This window comes from Scylla paramamosain, chromosome 22 (assembly GCF_035594125.1).
Source record: "Scylla paramamosain isolate STU-SP2022 chromosome 22, ASM3559412v1, whole genome shotgun sequence".
NCBI classification, from domain to species: Eukaryota; Metazoa; Arthropoda; class Malacostraca; order Decapoda; family Portunidae; genus Scylla; species Scylla paramamosain.
The window spans coordinates 11,869,921-11,889,929 of NC_087172.1; the positions used below are offsets into that span (position 1 = coordinate 11,869,921).

Consider the following 20,009-nt stretch of genomic DNA (forward strand, 5'->3'; position numbering starts at 1 on the left):
TGCAGAACTCATCACGGGCAGAGTCTTCTTGGCAACCACACGATAAAAAAAAACACATTTCCTTTCTTATTTTTTATTTCATACCTTGCAACATCTCTATTTTTCTCTTCGCATAACATGTTATTTATTCATGCCCGGATGTAATTTACGAATGAAGGTATAATTGATGAAAATAACGTATGGCTCGTTATTTTTTTTTCCGGTGTTCTGCGTTATTCGCTTTTGTTCTTGTCTGGCTGTGTTGTCGTTTGTTTGCATTAATTTAATTTTTTATATGTGTGGGAGTCGGTGAGATAAAAGATGGTGAATGGGATTGGTGAAGAACGGTGTGTTATCCATTATTCATAGTGGATTATTATGTCTGTGTATGTTTTTTTTTGTGTGGTTGAGTATGGTATGAAGACTATAGTGTGATACTGTGTGGTGTGGTTGTGATGTGGTTTCGTATGTGTGTGTGATGTGTGGTGCTTAATATATAGTGTGGCAGTGTGTGGTGTGGTTGTGATGTGTGATAGTGTGTTTTGTGGAGTTTTGATAGGTTGTGGTGTGATGTGGCAGGCAGTGGTAAGAGGCGTACTTGTGCAGTGTAGTATATGCTGCAAGAGGACATAAAATAACAGTGTGTGATGTACTGCAGTGTGATGAGTGTGGTGTACATATAAAACTTACTTATCACATTACTCGTGTGGTGAATTAGTTTTTAACGAATAAATTTTCTATAACATTTAATATCTTTTCTTTGAGATGAGTAAATCAATTAATGACTCACTTCCAGAGTCTTTATCATCTTTACATGCCTTTATTTGACTTATAATTCTCTTGCGGTCTTTTGATGTTTAAGTTCTTGTCCATTCTTTGGTTATGCATTTTTTCATGATGATAATAATAATAATAATAATAATAATAATAATAATAATAATAATAATAATAATAATAATAATAATAATAATATCCATGTGTTGTGTGGGGGAAAGCGGTGGAGAACGAGATGCAAAGTTTTCATAATATGATGAAAAATGAACTGGTGCTTTGTGAAGCGGAAGATAGTGTAGCGTTATATGGGAATGTCACAGCTTAGTGTGCAGTGCTCTAGATAGACATGGTGCTGTGTGGTGGTGTGGTGTGGTATTGGCTTCGAAGGCCTGGTCTTGGTTGCACCGTGACTCACACAGCACAATGACAGCACGCCGGAGAAGAGACGCAAGGCTAGTCGTGCTGATGAGACCATACGGAGGAGAGGGAAAAACGGGAGAGATTATGAGAGTTAAAGAAAACGAAAGACAAGGAAAACTATAAAAAAAAACGAAAAACAAGAAAAAAGAAACAAGAAAAACGAGAAACAAGAAAAGCGAGAGACCAGAAAAAGCAAAACACCAGAAAAACGGGAAGCAAGAAAAATAAGAGAAAGGAAACCGAGAGACAAGAACAGCTATCTAGGCAACTCCAATTACACCACAGCCAACACGACCCCCAGCGTTGCCGGTCGTGAGACTGGAGGGATGGCCACCGGCGCCTAGATCGTCTTCCCCGGCGTGCACGACAATGGCTCTCCCGATGACTGACCTCGGCCCGACCAAAGTCACAAGCGGATCCGTGATGTTGACTTCTGCAACGCCGTTCTCATCAGCCAAGATGTTACCGAGATCACCCACATGTCGCTCTATGTGTTTTGGAGAGCCATGGTTGCGCTGCGGGAGGGCGAAAAAGTGAGAGGGACGGTGAAAGAGAGGACTTGTATTTTCTTCATGAAACTGCCCATCAGGGACTAAGAGAAAGGAAGGAAGGAAGGAAGGAAGGGTTGTATCAAGGGAGCAGATAAACGGGACTACAGTAAGACGGGAAGGAAGGAAGGAAGTGTGGAATCAAGGGAGGGAGATAGACGGATTGAAACGACGGACGGAGGAACGAAGGAAGGGAATGAAAATGAATAGAGGAATGAATGAAAGGAAGGAGGGAGAAAGGGTGAGAAGGTGGGAGGAAGGGTGGGAAGATGGGAGAGATAGAGGAGGGAAGGGAAGAATAGGGTGAGACAAAGATGGAGGATTGAACATTAATATTCAGGGTCATAAGTTTGCGTTACGTGTGTGTGTGTGTGTGTATTTTATCTGTTTTTGTATCATGTGTTATTTTGTATCATGTATTTTTTTTATATATCATTTGGGTACTCATGAGTCTATAAACATGTAACAGTGCAGGACTCACCATGTAGGGGTTGTAGTGTCCTCCAGCCGAAATACAACCGTTCTCGAGGCTTCCCTTCTCGTGAATGTGGAAGCCATGCAGACCAGGTGTTAGGTTGCTGATGACGCCCTCGATGTGCACCTCTCCTGTGGGCGGCACCTTTTGGGTCAGGATGAGGGTGCCCGTGGCCTCGCCCCCGCCTAACACCACCACGGCCCTCCTCGGGATGGGCGGGCTCTGCAGGAGAAGGAACAGATAGAGGAGGTGGAGGGAGGGAGGCAATATGGAGAAGTGCAAGTGACAAGGCAATGGGGCTACGAACGCAAGCGAAGAGGGGAAGAATGAAGATAAGACAGCAAAAAAAAAAAAAAAAAAGATGAGTAGAAGAAAGAGGAAGAGGAGGAGGACGAAGAAGAAAAAGAAGAAAAAAATGAAGGAGAAAAAAGAAGAAAAGAAGAAAAAAGAAAAAGAAAAGACGAAAGTCAACTTTTATCATAACACCACCACCACCACCACCACTTACAGGATTGGCAGGGTAAAGGATGAGCTCGATGACCGAGGAGCTGTTACTATTGGTGTGTCTGGTCAGTCCGGGAGCCGAGTTGATGTAGAGGAGTGATGGGAAGCTGTGTGAGTTTGTCACTACCACTTGTTCGCCGCCTTGAGGAACCCCAGTCGCCACCGCCACCATCATGAGTATTGCTAGTATGGACCTGCAAAATAAGGGATGTTTGTTAGTTAGAGAGTTTGATAAGGAGATAATCTAAATGTGCAGGTTAAGGGAGAAGAATGTGTAGATAGTAAGTAAATAGAAAAGCAGGTGGGGACAAATAAAGGATGTTGTTTAGTTAGAGCGCTTGGTAGAAAAACAGATATGTAGGTAAAGGAGAGATGGATATATAGATAAAAAGGTTAACAAATACTTACATATATACGTAAATAAACAGACAAATGAGAGAGAGAGAGAGAGAGAGAGAGAGAGAGAGAGAGAGAGAGAGAGAGAGAGAGAGAGAGAGAGAGAGAGAGAGAGAGAGAGAGAGAGAGAGAGAGAGAGAGAGAGAGAGAGAGAGAGAGAGAGAGAGAGAGAGAGAGAGAGAGAGAGAGAGAGAATGAAGGAAAAAAATAGTAAGCAGAGGGAGATTAATGAGAAGGAAAAGAGCGAAGGAAAGAGAAAGAGACTGCAGAAGAGAAGGAGGAACGAGGGAGATGAACGTGAGTGAGGGAAGAGGGGAAGGAGGGAGGGAAGGAGAGATGGAGCGAGGGAGGGAGAGAGGGAGAGAGGGAGAGAAGGATGGAATGAAGAGAAGGGGCAGAGTCGTGTCCTCGAACTTACCTGGATTTATCTGACCTTGGAAATGTGTGAGAGAGAGAGAGAGAGAGAGAGAGAGAGAGAGAGAGAGAGAGAGAGAGAGAGAGAGAGAGAGAGAGAGAGAGAGAGAGAGAGAGAGAGCTCATGGCTTATTTTAGACACAAATTCTTTCCTTAGCCACTCCCTCTAAGCTCCTCGTCCGCTCCTTTAAGGTATGCTCGCCACATACACACCTATTCATTTCCGCGAAGTGCCCCGTGGTTCTCTTTAGTTTTCCCCGTACTTAGAGGCACGAGGTACTGGGAAACTGTGTGCATGTCTGTGAGATGAGTATGTATGTGTTTAGGTGTTTGTGGGTTGGGTATGTGTTTGTTTTGGGATGTGTGTGTTTGTGTGTGTGTGTGTGTTGAGGGAGAGGGGTTGGTGGGTGTGTAGATATGTGTGTGAGGTGTGTGTGTGGGTGGATGTGTGGGTGTGTGTGTATTTGTCGAGAAGGTAGGTATTCCTGGACTGGTGGGTGGATTGTGAAGGACAAAGATGAGGAAAGGAATAAGTGTAATTTAGGTTTGTTTGTTGTTGTTGTCGATGATGAGAATGTTAAATCTTTTCCTCATTCTTTTCGCCCTTTTTCTCCTCCTACTCCTCCTCCTCCTCCTCCTCCTCCTATTCTTTTCTCCTCTTGCTCGTAATCTATGTAATCATTTTGCTGACCAAATCAAAGAAAAAAATCCACTGCAGGCTTTTGGTGGTTCCCGAAATGATGCGATGGTCTCGATTGCGTAAGCTTTAGGAAAAAGTTAACAGAGAAAGTATTGTATTGCAAAACCATAGCGTTGAAGATGATGGAGTACTGATTAACTCTTGCACTAATGCGTAGGATAATTATAGAATGAGAGTGAATACATATATCGCGGACGAGAGAGAAATATGAAGTGAAAGTATTACTAGTTCATTCTTACATCAGTGGGTGGGTCAGGATAAATATGGCAGGGAGTAAATACATGTGGTTTGTTCTTTGCCCGCGCCATGCCTAAGCTCCTGGGGTGTAGTGCTGTGATCCACGAGACTATTCCTTTCCACCAGGGCCAAAGCTGTGAATGACGTGTGTGTGTGAATATGTGGTACTTTGTATGGGCCGTCCCGTGTGGGATTCCCGGCCTGGTATATACAATAGATAGAATATGATATATACAATACTTGGCATCGTGGGATCGTGGCAGAGAGAGAAAGGCAACCAAGTAACAAGTCCTCTGAAAATATCAGCATGAAAATAATTACGAAAGATAACAAGAGAAGCAGTACTGTGACCTTCTCCTCCTCCTCCTCCTTCTCCTCCTCCTCCTCTTCCTCCTCCTCCTCTTCCTCCTCCTCCTCCTCCTCCTGTATTGCGTAGGACATAGCGAGAGAGTGAGTGAGCGAATGAGAGAATATTTCCCACAATTTTATGTTTACTGCGCCCCGCAAACAAAACTTCCCCTCACGATGATAACAAGAAACGTCATAAATCGCAGTAAGAAGTGGAAAGGAAGGAGAGGGAGGAAAGCTAGGAATGGTGAAGGAAGGTGCGTAGCTTCTCTTCCCTTCGCTTCCCTTCAAGGTTATATCTAAGCCTCCCCTCCCACCTGGCCTTCCTCACCTGCCCTAGGGATGCACCAACCAACCGTCATTATGTGCACCTGGAATTATTGCTCAAGTTCTACAGGTTTTTTATGAAATGTTTTGAAGGGTGTGTAGATAAAGAGGAGTGAGTGATGTGTTGGTGAATGAGTGAGTGAATGAAGAGATACAGAGAGGGACTTGTACAGTGTTTGTGTGTGTGTGTGTGTGTGTGTGTGTGTGTGTGTGTGTGTGTGTGTGTTAGCTACGTAATGCTGCGAATGTTGCATGTGCTTTCGTCGTTCCAAAAAAATGTGTTGCGTCAGTGTGTGTTGCGAATTCAGACCAAGACATTTCCTGTCTGTATGTCTGTCTGTTTGTCTGTTTGTCTGCAAGTTCCTCCACGTAAAGGGAGATAAATGCCTTTACACGCAACACTTCAGGGTAAAATAAAATAAAAGTGTGTACGATTTAAGGAAAGAAAGACGTTCAAGTTTTAATGTGAATTTTTAAGTGAATGCAAGAGTGTGTGTGTGTGTGTGTGTGTGTGTGTGTGTGTGTGTGTGTGTGTGTGTGTGTGTGTGTGTGTGCAAGGCAGGATGAGTGAGGTGGCTAAAAACGTCTTGTTTTCTTAGTCTTATGCAGGTTACCAAAACTTCTCGTGTGCATGACTAAATGAGAAGCTGACAGACACTGCGCAAGAGGAGGAAGAGGAGGAGGAGGAGTAGGAGGAGGAGGAGGAGGAGGAAGAGGAGGAGGAGGAGAATTATTTATTTACTGACTGACTTTAATGGTGCTTAAAAAGGAAGAGGAGGAGGACGACGGCGACGAAGGTGAAAAAAAAAAATAAATAAATAAGGTGAAGAAAAATCAAGAAAACCGTAGAATTCTTACATGGGTTTGAATTAAAGAAATACTATATGGTTGAACGTATGCAAGTTTAAGGTACGTAATTTGGGACAGGTGAGGATGTGATACGAACCACGTAAACTACCACATCGTACCTGTGACACATATTAATCAGAGGATATACGTGTGTGTCTAAAATCATGAACTTAATACCATCTTACGACGCCATGAAGGTAAACACGAAAAAAATAGTGATCACAATGTCAAAAACTCGAAATATGAAATGTATACTGTTTAGAATGATGGCCAAAACAAGGGATGAAATATACAACTGTAGTATTCAGAAACAACGCTTCCCACACTCGAAATCTGTATCGGATGTATATTGTTTATTGCAGGTCTTTCGTATCATTGTTACCTATTGGATGCTGCATAATGGTCACGTACCTCTTTATCACGTGGCTTTGGGTGACTAGTTGTATATGTAGGTAACTATTTGCTGTGAGGATGAGGAAGCGACGCAGGGAGTTAACAGAGGTACTGAAATAGCAAGCTGAAGTAGAGATTTTGACGGAGAGGCTGACGGAGGGACCGCAATAGAGAGATAAAACAGAAATTTTGACGGATTAACTGAATTAACGAGATGAAGCAGAGATTTTGATAGCAAAGTTGAAGTAGGAACTGAAATAGGGAATTAAGCAGATATTTTGACGGAAAGGCTGACGGAGGGACTGAAGTAGGGAGTTAAGGCACATATTTTGACGGAGAGGTTGACCGAGAGATTGAAATTGCGAGATGAAATAGAGACTTTGACGAAGGAGGTTGACGGAAGGAGAAACAGGGAGTTGAGTGGAGATTTTAACGTAGATGCTGACTGAAAATTGCAACTCTGTCAGGCTGACGCAGAAGAACTGACGACAACAAGTATGATAATGTTGCAATCTTGAAGCGGTAAGAAGCAATAACGAGGTCAGCACCCACTCTGACCTCCTCCCCCCCCTCCTCTTCTTCCTCCGGTCAGATCACTACATCACTTCTAGAGGTCACACGGTCAGTAACCTTTTATTTACCTGTTTTACTCCCTTCCTCCCTCTCTCTCCCCCGTTCCCTGGAGTCTAAGGTGAGGCCGGTGATTAACCCAGGTTGTGGAGATGACTGAATATTGCATGATTGAAACAAAAGGGGAGAAAAAAAAAAGAAAAAAAAAAGAGAGACACGGAAAGAAGCAGGAGGAGGTGGAAGAGACGAGAAGGCGGAAGGTGAGGAGGAGGAATAATAAGAATACAAATAATAAGTAAGAAGAGGATCAAAAAGAAGTAGATGATCAAGAACAAGAACAAGAACAAGATGAGGAAGAGGAGGAGGAGGAGGAAGAAGAAAAAAAAGAAAGATTAGAAAAGAAAGGAAGAAAAGATAAGAAGAAAAAAGAAGAAAATAAAGGATAAGAACAAAAATGAAGATAAGAGTACGAAGCAAACCTCAAGAGTGAAAGTAAATTATAACACGCGATACAGCCAGCCCAGTCCAATCCAGGTGACAGGCACGAACTTACCTTTCACTCTTACCTGTTCACTTGAGGGAAAGTAGGCGGGAGGAAGAGGGGGAAGAGGAGGAGGAGGAGGAGGAGGAGGAGGAGGAGGAGGAGGAGGAGGAAGAGGAAGAGGAGGAGGAGGTGTTTGTGGAAAGTCTGTGGTGGTGGTGGTGGTGGTGGTGGTGGCGCTTTGTGGTAAGGGTCAGCGAGTGGAGAGGCGCTGCGCAGGTTTAAGTGAGCAAATGGCAATAGCTTGGCCTGTACAAACCACACGGCCAGTGATAGTTACCTGACCTGTTGATTTCACCTCTCACCCCTCTCCTCTCTCTCTCTCTCTCTCTCTCTCTCTCTCTCTCTCTCTCTCTCTCTCTAGTGAATAAGTGACAGTATATTGGTGGCGGCGGCGGCGGCGGCGGTGGTGGTGGTGGTGGTGGTGTAAAAGGCAAGTGAATGACAAGTGGTACAGCTGTTGTAGTTGTTTTGCTTCGGACTAGCACACTTTACGTTTTAGAAAGGCTGAGTAACCAAGCTTGCCATGTAACCCGCTCACCTGCTCTATCTTCTATCGTGTTTGTTTTTCCTTCTCCCGGCAGTCTCGAGTTCTCGGATTAGCACATAGTTTGGCCGGTAATCTGAGTAATCTAGTTTTGTAATGAGATGATCAGCATATTTGAAAACTAAATGTTAAGTAAAAAACACAAAACACTGTGGAAATGAGTATAATTTGTCAGTGATCCAGTCCTGCAATAAGATGATCAGTGCATGAAGCGACTAAAGATAAGGACCAACATAAAGTACAGTGCGAATTATAATTTTGTCATCAGTATAGTTTTGCAATGAGATGATCAGCATATTTGGCGACTAAGGGTTGAGGAAAAGTACAAGACACAGTGGAAATGAGCATAATTTTTCAGTAATCTAGTTTTGTAGTGAGATGATCAGTATATTACAGGACTCAGCAATGAGGAAAAAGCACAAAACACAGAGGAAATAAGTGCACAGATTACTCAGTCACTCACTATGAACGAACCACACTTCAGTCACCACAAGCTGATTCAGGCAATTCATAATATCTTTTGCACCAAAAAAGCTCAATCATCACCAAATCCTCACAGCACTAGTACCCACTTAGCACTAGATACACAGACACTCCAGGTACAGGCTTCGTCAGCACCACAGAAATAGAAAGTAAAGGTTTCTTCGCACTAGGCAGTCAGCACCTGTTACTTTTACTCACCTCATGTTGGCTCTGTTAGTTCCAGCAAGCGTCTTGCGTCCCCCCAAGGTCGCTGTCTCCTTATATTATGCATGGCGGTAGGCTGGGGTGGGAAGAGGGGAGGGCTGTGTGTGTCAGAGGCCAAGAGAGGTCTAGGCTTATCTATACATGCTGGACCTTTCCCTTCTCCTCCTCCTCCTCCTCCTCATTAGTGACCGCTTGTTTATCTCTCCTTTTCCAAATTTTGTTCTCTCTCTCTCTCTCTCTCTCCTCTCTCTCTCTCTCTCTCTCTCCTCCTCTCTCTCTCTCTCTCTCTCTCTCTCTCTCTCTCTCTCTCTCCATTAGAACCATTATGACCTTGTTACGGAGCTATTACTCAGTCAGCCTTCCTCTCCCTTTATTTAAGAGAGAGAGAGAGAGAGAGAGAGAGAGAGAGAGAGAGAGAGAGAGGAGAGAGAGAGAGAGAGAGAGAGAGATGAGATGAGAGAGAGAGAGAGAGAGAGAGAGAATAAGTCACGTCCCTTCGTTTGCCTCTCCGGCAGCCCCTCCGTCAGCCCTTCGTTAGCCCCTCTGTCAGTTCCGCGTCAGCTCCTACGTCGGCTCCTACTTCAGTTCTTCCGTCAGGCCCCTCCGTCAGCTCTTTCGTCAGCCGTTCCGTCAACCCCTCCGTCAATTTCCTCCGCCAGCCCCGCCATCAACGCCTCCGTCAGTTCAAACATCAGTCCCTCTGTCAATCCCTCCGTCAGTTTCTCCGTCAGCGCCTCCGTCAGATAGGCAAGAGCGAGCGTACCGAATATGATTATAATGTGAGACAATGAATACATCCTCCTGGTAACCTTGAATGCTTACGCCCCTCCCCTCCCCTACCGGCCCTTCCCGCCCCCTTCCCTCCATCCCCCTTTACTTCACAATGCGTGTGCGGAGGATGGCGGTGGCAGAATAAAGGATATGGCTAAGGTTGTGCCATCAAAGCATGAATGGAGGTCCAGTGTGTCCCCAAGGATATTCATTTTACAGTGTGTGTGTGTGTGTGTGTGTGTGTGTGTGTGTGTGTATGTGTGTGTGTGTCATTTCCTTTTCTCCGTCTATCTCTGTCATTGGTATTGGCGTCACTTCATTACGACTTTTTGAAATTTAAGTGTGGTTGAGAGAGAGAAAGAGAGAGGAAAAAAAAATAGGGTAGGAGAGAACATTTTGTATGGAGAGAAAATATAACTGAGAAAAATTTCCCGACTCAATTTCACCCAAAAGAATGAAAAGAACGTGAAAAGAAAAGAAAATCATAGAGAACAGAATACTGAAGGTAAGAAAGAAAATGGCAATGAAATAAACACAACGAAAAAAAAAAAAAAACTAGCTCATTGTGTCTCAGCAAATTTTTGTCTCTTACTTGGAATTACATTATGAACTCAGTGTCACCCGAAACGGTACAGAAGAATATGAAAAGGAAAGAGAAAATCATGCAGACAGAATACTGAAGGTGAGGAAAATTACGAGGTTCCGGTGGTGACTTTAGCGCTCCGTGACTCGTGGCAGAGAAACGAGAAAATATATCTTTTCCGTAACGATCTTTGTTTTTTTCTTTCTTTTGCACGTGAAGGAATACGAAAAAAGAAGATATGTAGTTTCAGTAGGAGAGAGAGAGAGAGAGAGAGAGAGAGAGAGAGAGAGAGAGAGAGGAAGAGAGAGAGAGAGAGAGAGAGAGAGAGAGAGAGAGAGAGAGAGAGAGAGAGAGAGAAATGAGCCGTATACACAAACATTTCGTTATCTAGCACACTATTCCTCAACGTTGCAGTTTTATTTTCACCGCCTTGTACAAATTGTAAGTAGGTGTTACAGTTTTCGAGGGTGCTTTCATGATTCTAGGGATATTTTAACAAGATATCTGTAACATTGAATGGAACATAAAAGGAAAGAAAAGTGTGGTGTGTGTGTGTGTGTGTGTGTGTGTGTGTGTGTGTGTGTGTGTGTGTGTGTGTGTGTGTGTTGTGTGTGTGTGTGTGTGTGTGTGTTGGTTAAAGGACAGGAAGTCTTGGGAGGGATAATGCTGATAGATTTACAAAAACGTTGAAGGAAAGGCAAGATATATATTGAAGGTTGTGTGTGTGTGTGTGTGTGTGTGTGTGTGTGTAACCTATATATATATGAATCTCTCTCTCTCTCTCTCTCTCGTCTCTCTCTCTCTCATCCTCTCTCTCTCTCTCTCTCTCTCTCTCTCTCTCTCTCCTCTCTCAGGCTGAAAGTTGCCTAACCATGCAGGCAGTCTGTCATTGTTGTGCATTGCCTGCGCCGTCTCCCCACCTGCACTTGCTGTTTGTTTGAGTAAGTTAACATCGTCTTCGTTCTTTTAACCTGATGCCTTTTCTCGTATTACTCTTGCCTTTTTTTTTTTTTGTCTCTTCTTGGGGACTTGGATAGTAGTTGTGTCTTGTACTCTGAAAAAAGTGACACCAGGATATAATTGTTTGTGGAATGCACGTCTTGTCTCTGGGGTACTGCAGTGTGTGTCACAGGTTTTGGGATTGCGAGGTATGACTGGTAAAAGCAATGGTGTGTTCTGAGTATAGCTTGGTTTTGGTTGGGTTTTGTTATGTTTGTGTGGTGTTGTGTTATATTATGTTGTGTTGTGTTGTGTTGTGTTGTGTTGTGTTGTGTTGGATTACGATAGGTTAGTAATGGCCTATTTCAACCTTCTTTCTTTTTTTCTTGTGTTTTATCATGAATTAAAAATGAACTATTTTTTTTTTTAAATTTCATGTCATGAAACGTTGGCTCATTATTTTTGTTGTTGTTTTAAGTTGTGTTTAATGTTACTGACTTTTGTGTTTTGTGTGTGTGTGTGTGTGTGTGTGTGTGTGTGTGTGTGTGTGTGTGTGGTGTGTGTGTGTTGTGTGTGTGTGTGTGTGTCATAAAGACGCTATTGGGTCTGGAGGCGCCCTACTGACACTGTGAACTTTATTTTCTCTGTTAGATGCACATATATGCAATGAATTCTTTTTCACTGTCGAAAGTCTGAGCGAAATGGAAAGACGGGAGCGTTGCGTGCGGCGAGGCGAGGCCACTGCTGTAGCACCTTCCTGCGTGAGGGTCACCTTGAGCTAGGGGGGGAGGCGAAAAGCGAGTTGTGGGAAATTCCTTTTTCTTATTTTTTGCTTACCTTCAAGTGCTGTGAGCGGTAAAGGTGAGCAGTGAGCGCCGGCACTTGTGTTCCCGTGACACGCACGTGGACAATTGCCTGAAGGGAAAGCACTAAGGAAACTTGTTGGTAGGCAGGCTGCAACTGAGGCGCCAGATTGATGAGGATGCATTTCGTGAACATAGAGGAAACTGTTCGGAGAGGAGAAGGAGGAAGAGGAGGGGGAGGAGGGGTAGGAGGAGGAGGAGAAGAAGAAGGAGGAGGAGGAGGAGGAGGAGGAGGAGGAGAAGGAGGAGGAGGAGGAGGAGGAGAAGGAAGACTGGTTTATTCATACATTATATGTTGAGCAAGACTCAAGAGAAACTACTGTAAAGAGAAAAAAAATATCGCCATCAGGTTGAAACCTTCTCAGTTATATGAGAATACAACTAGTACTTAGAAGTCATGTTTTAAGAACTTCAACGTATTTTTCTTTCCTTTTTTTTTTTATTCATTCAACAGCGAAGAGCCCACGAAGGAATGCATATTACCTTATTGGAGAACTTCAATTTATTTTCATCAGTGACATCAGTTTGGTGGAGTGAATTACAATCGAGAGGTTAGTGGGTGTGAGTGGGGCGTGGTGAGAGAGAAGGGAGAAGGCAGAGGAGAGGAAAGGAGCGCGTTCTGTACGGCTCGGGTGGTGATGCTGTGCGACGGCCACGATGTGGCTGCACAAAAACTTGTCTCCAGGATGGTGAAAGCATCGATCACCTCAGTGTGTCGTGGCACTGGGCGTGTCGGGGCTGCTAACGGGTATCAGATTATCAAGAATCCTGACCAAGTATTTGATGGGTCTGGTTCTGATTATTGACAAGATTCTGAATCTCTGCAAAACACACCTGGTTCTGTTGTCTCTGTGTGTTGCCATCTTGTGAACTGATTCCGTGTGTGTTGGTTCTGGTTCTGATAATTGATGAGATTCTGAATCCCTGGAAATTCAAAACACACCTGGTTCTGTTTGCCTCCCTGTGTGTTGCCACCTTGTGAACTGATTCCTTATGTGTTGGTTCTGGTTCTGATAATTGATGAGATTCTGAATCCCTGGATATTCAAAACGCACCTGATTCTGTTGCCTCCCTGTGTGTTGCCACCTTGTGAACTGATTCACTTCATCAGAAACGCTTATATATATGTCTGAAGGAGAAACCTAATGTAGGAGTATTTTTTGTTAGAGTGTGGCTTATGGATAGAAGCCAGACCCATCTCGTTGACTCGATATTTATTCAGTCAGTATGAACGCTGAATCGTACATGTATTAGTCAGTACAAAGATCACAACAGTAATTGTGTTTATTTTGGGTTGAACAATATATAAGCATGTAATCTAGAACTGACGAATGACACATCATAATTATGTTCTGTAAAGGATTATTTATGATAACATTCGAGACTTTCATATTTTGTTTTGGGAGTCTGTTGAATACTTCTGGTATTTGTTGCGTTTGTCCGTTTCCAACTATTACGTTTTTACCAGCGGCAGGTTCACGGTCATCGCGGTCTCCCTGCCCTCTCATGGGCCGCCAGATGGCCAGGCCGCCTCTTCGTATCACGCACCTTGGGTCTAGCAAAGTCATGCCTCTCACTTGTGTGTTATCCACCCTATTCCTGCCTCGACATTTCATTCCAGCACCCTTTCTCTCTCCTGAGTTTTACTGCTGCAATCTCTAAGTGTCTGGATAGTGATCGCCCTTTGTTATCGTTCACTTCTACTAATGTTACGGGGCATTTCTATTACTCGTACTGTACAACCTACCTCTCACTATTTCTACTATATATTTCTGTTCCTTCCACTACCGCTAATACTGTCACTTTTACTATATATATTACTACTTGAACTGCTGCTACTACCATTATCACTGTCACATAACTACCACTTTTACTACTACTACTACTATTACTTCTACCAATGTTATTAACAGTGCTACACAATTTCTTGCGATTATATGTGTTATAAATATTGTTGCCAATAATCACATTTTGCTGCTGTTTGTGCTGAGTTCACAGATCGTGCCATGTTGTAGACTGTGTTTTGATTGTTGTAAAACTTGTGTAACTTATGGCAATAGACATCTCTCGGGTGCCGCGCCTCGCTCCTGCTCCAGCCAGGCTAACTGTCACAGCGGTAAGTGTGGCGGTGCACCAGCGAGGCAACGCGACGAGAGGGGAACTACGAGACCCCGAAATAGCGACTGACTAGCCCCGTGGTGCCGGGCCTGGCCGAGGCAGTGGCGGGCGTGGTGGTGGCCGGGGGCGGTGGAGAGGTGGGGGCGTGCTCGGTGTCGTACGCGTTGTCCATGTCCAGCCAGTCCTCCTCCCTGAACACAGGCAACCCGCGGTCCGGTGTGCCGTAGTTGCCGGAGAGGAAGACTGGGTCAGTGTACCACGCTGGCACATCCTCCTCTTCCTCCTCGTTCTCTCCCTCCTCCTCTGCCTCCTCCCCCTCCAATACGTCCTCCTGGCTCTCCTCTTGCCCCTGCTGGCCTGGGTCTGCGCCGGCAAGTGGTGTGCTGTCAGTGTTGGGCAGGGCGATTGTCTGCCGCGCCTTCATGCTGGTGATCTGCTGCAGGAGAGCTGCAGTACAGGTTGACGGAAGAGTGAGGGGGGCGGCGTCACTGAGCAGCTCAAGGGGCGGCGTGGTGGTGGGAGCCGCGGGCTGATCCTGGCTGGCCCTGACGGAGGTGTTGGCGTTGAATTGCTCGAGGACCATCAGCAGGATCTCATAGAAGTCAAGAGACTGAAGGATTTGTTCCTGCGCGTGCCCCTTGAGGTCCTTGGCCGCCGTCACCAGCTGGTCGGCGGAATCTTTCTGGTGGCGATCCCTCCACTCAGTATTGAGGAGATCAGCCGCCACGTTGTCCACGTAGCCCTCCACCTCCTCCAGCCGCGCCACTGTGTGATTGGTGACCTCCACCGCCTCCAGGATGGCGTCCTGCACCTCGCCAGGCACGGCGGCGGCATCACCGAGAGTCTGTCGCTCAGGCTTTGTGCGCGTCGTGGCCTGTGGGATGGGAGAACCTTTTGAAAAAAAAAGCACCCATGTATTGAAATTTTAGTCACAGCCGAACACAAATTCGTGACCAGGAAGGATGATGCCATTGCAAGAAAAGAAAAAAATCTCAGAAATTACATGACATAACTCTGTGTGTGTGTGTGTGTGTGTGTGTGTGTGTGTGTGTGTGTGTGTGTGTGTGCAGTCCAGGCAGCGCGTCACTACGCCACTCCCTGGCTGACTCACGGGTTCCTGTGTGACGTTGGGCGCCGTGCCGAGCTGACCCAGCTTCATCACCACCTCCTTCAGCTCAGACAGCTGCTGCCGGTTGTGCCGGTATCTGAGAGAGAGAGAGAGAGAGGAGAGAGAGAGAGAGAGAGAGAGAGAGAGATAATTAAAATAACATCACACCAGTGAAATCTGAACGCATTTTCGTAACCTTTAAATGAGAAACAGGGTGCGATCAGAAATTTGCAATTCATGTACTGCATTCACTGCGACGGAGTGAAGAGGCAAGTGTTGGATGATGACAGCAGGGAGGACAAAGCCCACCCACTCACTCACCCGAGGTCGATGTTGGTGACAAGTTTATCAAGCAGCTCCGTCATCTTGCGTTCCAGCAGCGGCTCCTCCTCCTGGATACGCTTGCAGGAGTCGATGAAGGCAGTCCTGTGCCATCATGACTGCCATGTAGGAAGACTCCACCAGGCTGCCCAGGTCCTGCATCTCGGCCACCAGCACCTGACCTGTCGCGACGGGTGGCGTATGCATGAGTTCGCTTTGGTGTCTGATCTCGACTACGTTGAACTCACTCTAATGGATGTCACTGGGATTATCAAGATAGTTTTTATGCTTCTAGTGTACTTTAACATAAAGTTTGTGTTATCAAAGGAACAATACGCCCATTAGCTTACTGAGGGAGGAGCGGGAGGAGGTTCGAGGAAGGAGTAAGGAGTCGCGGGCGCCTTACCGTAGTCTGGGTCGGTGTTCATTTCGGCGCACCAGGACTGCGAAGCGCTGGTGCAAGAACTTGAGGAGCTCCACGCCCTCACTGGTCTTCTTGGTGAGGCCGCGGCGGAGGTCCTCACTCTTCCTCAACAGCGACTGAAGGAGGAGCTTTATCTGAGAGAGAGAGAGAGAGAGAGAGAGAGAGAGAGAGAGAGAGAGAGAGAGGGAGAGAGAGAGAGAGAGAGAGAGAGAGAGAGAGAGAGAGAGAGAGACGTGTTTGGTTTTATAATCGAATATCTTTACGTTTATCCAGACAAAACATAGAGTCATGGTATGTACATACAGTTATCCAACCTCCTGCGTGTAGGAAAGAAATTCTCTTTGTTTTGTTGTCCCAGTGACTCGTCAAAATTTACGGTGAGCTTGCCATGCACGGAGCGAGGTAGGTTGACCTGTGGGACTCTAGGTAGTGGTTTTTATTTCCCCTCTGGTAACTGTGTACCCATAACTGGTATAGCTTGTTCTTTGCTAAAAAGCTTAATAATATCAGAAAAGGTTGTAACAATCATATATATTCTTTTAAGGCGCTTTACGAACTTGAATATAGCCCAAAATTTTTCCGTTTTATTAGAGTGACAAAAACTAACTGGTTTTCAAATAAGTAAATATATATAATTGGAATTCCGTAAACAGACTGCTAGTGGCGAGTCCATGGAGAGCTTTGAAGGATTAGATCAACCTAAGGAGAAGGATGGTAGGTTGATATAAGCAAGAATGTTTTATACAGGGACTGCTACGTGAAGGACTGCTGGTTTCTTGCGGCTTTCCTTATCTTCTTATATTCTTATCTTATGCTCTTGAGTTCTTGCTGAGCGGGTAAAAAGTGCAGTCTTACCTCCAGCAGAGCGGCCACAGTGGTAGGGTCAGGGCAGTGCAGGGGAGGTACGGGTCGGTCTCCTCTCTCTTCCCCCTCAGACACTCCTGCTGCAGGGATAGACATGACAGGAAGAGCGGGAAGAATAACAATAAACACAGGAACGAAGAAACGAGGAGAAGAAAGTACACACATGCGATGAGAGAATGAAGGAAAAAAAAGTAAATGAAAGAGTAAGAGGAAAAAGACGAGAAGACAAACACGAACGAGTAAAAACAGGAAATGTGAAAGGTTCTCTCTCTCTCTCTCTCTCTCTCTCTCTCCTCTCTCTCTCTCTCTCTCTCTCTCTCTCTCTCTCTCTCTCTCTCAAGACTCGATACATCCCTTCTTCCTTCTCTCCCTTTATCTCTCTATCCTTTTTCGCTTCTTTCCTCCCTCCTTGTCTTACTACTTTAATTTCTGCCACTCTTATACGTCCCTTTTCCTTCATTCCTTCCTTATTTTAGTTGCTACCTCCATCCACTCTTGCAGTCTTCCTCATTCATTTTGTAATCCTATGCTCTCTTTTATCATTCTATCCTGATTTACATCCATTTATCCTTCCCTCCTTCGCCATCCTTACCCTTTCTCTTCCTTCATTTACTGCCCTCATTTACTCTTGTTGCCTTACTCCTTCTTTCGTAATCCTATGTTCTACTTCGCTACCATCCATCCATCCTTACCTCTCCTGCGGGCGGCGTCGTCAAGTAGCGTAACGTTGAGCCCCGCGGCGGCCCTGGCGATGCTCTCCACCACGGAAAGGTTCACCTGACGCAGCACGGGTTCAAGGCTACTGAGGGACGGCGATGACCTGCAGGAGACGTGATGCCGGTGAAGCTGGTGAGGCTAAGGGTCTCTCTCTCTCTCTCTCTCTCTCTCTCTCTCTCTCTCTCTCTCTCTCTGTCCGCATGTTTCCTTCCAACTCCGGTCTATCCTGTTTCTCTTGCGCTCACACACACACACACACACACACACACACACACACACACACACACACACACACACACACACACACACACACACACACACACACACACACACACACTCTGTCCGTCCTTTCCACCCTTCCCTCGTTTCTTTCCCTTCCTCTCTCCATCTTGAGCTTGCAAGCCTCGCACGTACGTGATCTGCGTGGCCAGGTCACGGTGAACAGACTGGATCTTGTTCTTGATGTCCGTCATTGCGTCCTGTGTGGCCTTCCCGCCCTGCCTTATGTCCTGCCGGGCGCCTGTTGCCGTAAGTGAGCGTCTGGGTGCCCAAATGCTCCAGCTCATCCCGCGCCTCCCTCACCTCATCCTTCAGCTGTCCCACGCTCTGCACGGACACGAGAGCATATGAGTGTCAGTGGCAGAGTTCATTTCAGTAATTCGGTTCAATTTATTTTCACATGGTAATAATTTTTTACACTTCAATAGATTGATTTTCGAGTCGTGTCAAAATACTATACTAATTAACGAGAAAAGGAACAGAGAGAGAGAGAGAGAGAGAGAGAGGAGAGAGAGAGAGAGAGAGAGAGAGAGAGAGAGAGAGAGAGAGAGAGAGAGAGAGAGAGAGACTCACCTCACTCAGCCTCTTGTACAGGGAGTCGTGGAAGGTGGCGAGGGAACGGTCAAGAAGCGGTTGGCAGGGTCCTCTGTACCTCCTCGGCGACATGACGTGTGATCTGTGAAGCGCAAAGGAAGGAGGGGCGTGTATTAGGATAATTTTCTGAAACACTTCTGCGCTATAGCTCCACTACTTTCAAAAGGCTCTATTTGAAGTTACTTGCTTTTATGGCTTTAATGACAGATAACCAAAATTTCTACTTTATTTAGGAGAAACATTTCAGAATCGAGCTAATAATCTCTGTGGTGTTTGAAAATAGTCGAAGTGAGAGAGAGCAGAGCGTTTCAGAATACTGGCTGAAGTCTAATGATGGGAAAGAAGGAGCTATGGGTATTCTCTTTCTCTCTCTCTCTCTCTCTCTCTCACACTGACCAGTGCGCTGGGGAGGTTGGTGTTCGAGGAAGTGGAGTCCCAAGATCTGGTCAGAGGTTGGTTTGTGTCCCTTTCATCCTCCTCCTCTTCCTCCTCTCCGCCTCTTAAGCGCATCTCGCTCGCCGCCGCCGTCATCCTGTCCATCCTCTCCAGTCTTGATGACAGTTCCTTTCCGGGGGAGAGGGAGAGGGTGCGTCAGAGATGGTAAGGAAGGTGGTGGTTGGTGGTGGTGGTGGTGGTGAGGTGAAGAAATTTTATTGGTTCTCATTATTTGTCTCAATATGAAGTTTGTTTGGTGTTGTTTACTATTGTTATTTTTCTTAGTTTCCTTCGTTTGTTTATATTTTAGTTTCTCATGTTTGCTTTTTTTGCCGTGGTCTTATTCTTTTTTATCTCCATTGTGTTTTATTTCCCTGTTTCTCCCGTTTTCTTTGTTTTGTTTGTGTATTTCTTTGTTTGGTTTGTGTTATTGTTCTCCCTTTGTATTTTAGTCTTTTTTTGTTATCATTATAATTATACATCTATAATGGTGTCTGATATAATAACACCTTTTTGTATAGGTGTGTCGTATAGTCTACAGGTCTATAATTACTTTTATATGCATGTGTCTGCTATAGTAACTTGTCTCCTTTCTTGAATCCACTTGTTCATATAGTTTGTCCCTCTGTGTATCTTTCGTGACGCTTTGTTCCTCTTGTTCATGTGTATTTTGTCCCTCTGTGTGTCTTTCGTGCATTGCTACCCTTGTACCCTCATGCATTCAGATTGGGTTGTACCTGGAGGTCCCTGTTGGTAGTGTTGATGGTGGAACGCAGCGAGGACGTCTCCTGGGTGAGGCGGGAGTCCAGGGCATCCACTTTTTCCACTAGGGAGTCCACCTTGGCGAGGCGCGAGGAGAGGATCGCGAAGTGGTCCTCCTGGGTGGTGGAAGGGTGGTGTGTTATTGTGGATGCAGTGGATTGGAAAGTTAGGGAGTTTGCGTTGAGGAAAGTTAGGGAGTTTTGTATCCTGAGAGAAGTAATCAAGTCGAATTAGATGTTTTATTCGTACAAAGAAGCACACCAGTGACTTGATATATCACATAAAGATATAAAAAATAAAAATACAAGAAAGTGAAGTCATAAAAACGTAAATCTCAGCATAAAATCATGAAAGTAATAAAACCGTAAAGGATACAAGTCATACAAACTCCATACAAGACCAGGGAAAAAACAGTCAAAGGGGATCAAATTCATCAGGTATTAAGGTGTTAATAGACAAATATGAGGGCGTGGACGAAATGTCAAGGAAGAAAACATCAGGTTCGTGTTGCGTACAGAGTGA

General features: G+C 45.2%; 3 protein-coding genes across 4 annotated transcripts in view; all 3 read right to left on the reverse strand.

The window, feature by feature from the left end:
• Positions 1–57: 57 nt before the first annotated feature.
• Positions 58–8,803, reverse strand: LOC135111559 (superoxide dismutase [Cu-Zn]-like). The gene is made up of 4 exons (XM_064024989.1): positions 8,704–8,803; positions 2,705–2,894; positions 2,203–2,418; positions 58–1,688 (listed from the first exon to the last, which is right to left on the reverse strand). Exons 1-4 carry the CDS (start codon positions 8,706–8,708, stop codon positions 1,434–1,436), a joined length of 666 nt encoding a protein of 221 aa, XP_063881059.1. The 5' UTR covers positions 8,709–8,803; the 3' UTR covers positions 58–1,433.
• A 3,551-nt stretch (positions 8,804–12,354) lies between these two features.
• On the reverse strand, positions 12,355–17,972 carry LOC135111557 (uncharacterized). Of its 2 annotated transcripts, XM_064024986.1 has the most exons (7): positions 17,832–17,972; positions 17,393–17,520; positions 16,692–16,780; positions 15,819–15,970; positions 15,413–15,594; positions 15,095–15,188; positions 12,355–14,857 (listed from the first exon to the last, which is right to left on the reverse strand). In XM_064024986.1, exons 5-7 carry the CDS (start codon positions 15,454–15,456, stop codon positions 14,027–14,029), a joined length of 969 nt encoding a protein of 322 aa, XP_063881056.1. In that variant the 5' UTR covers positions 15,457–15,594; positions 15,819–15,970; positions 16,692–16,780; positions 17,393–17,520; positions 17,832–17,972; the 3' UTR covers positions 12,355–14,026. The 2 variants fall into 2 exon arrangements, with proteins under 2 accessions (XP_063881056.1, XP_063881057.1); XM_064024987.1 differs by lacking the exon at positions 17,832–17,972 and having other exon boundaries at positions 16,692–16,777; positions 17,393–17,447.
• The window catches only part of LOC135111560 (uncharacterized), a 6,956-nt gene continuing 4,830 nt past the window's right edge, over positions 17,884–20,009 (reverse strand). Inside the window, exons 3-6 of the mRNA XM_064024990.1 lie at positions 19,463–19,603; positions 18,687–18,854; positions 18,270–18,372; positions 17,884–18,023 (exon numbers count right to left, since the gene is read on the reverse strand). Of these exons, the coding sequence (XP_063881060.1) occupies positions 18,319–18,372; positions 18,687–18,854; positions 19,463–19,603 (363 nt within the window). The 3' untranslated portion in view covers positions 17,884–18,023; positions 18,270–18,318. The remainder of the gene's footprint in view (positions 18,024–18,269; positions 18,373–18,686; positions 18,855–19,462; positions 19,604–20,009) is intronic.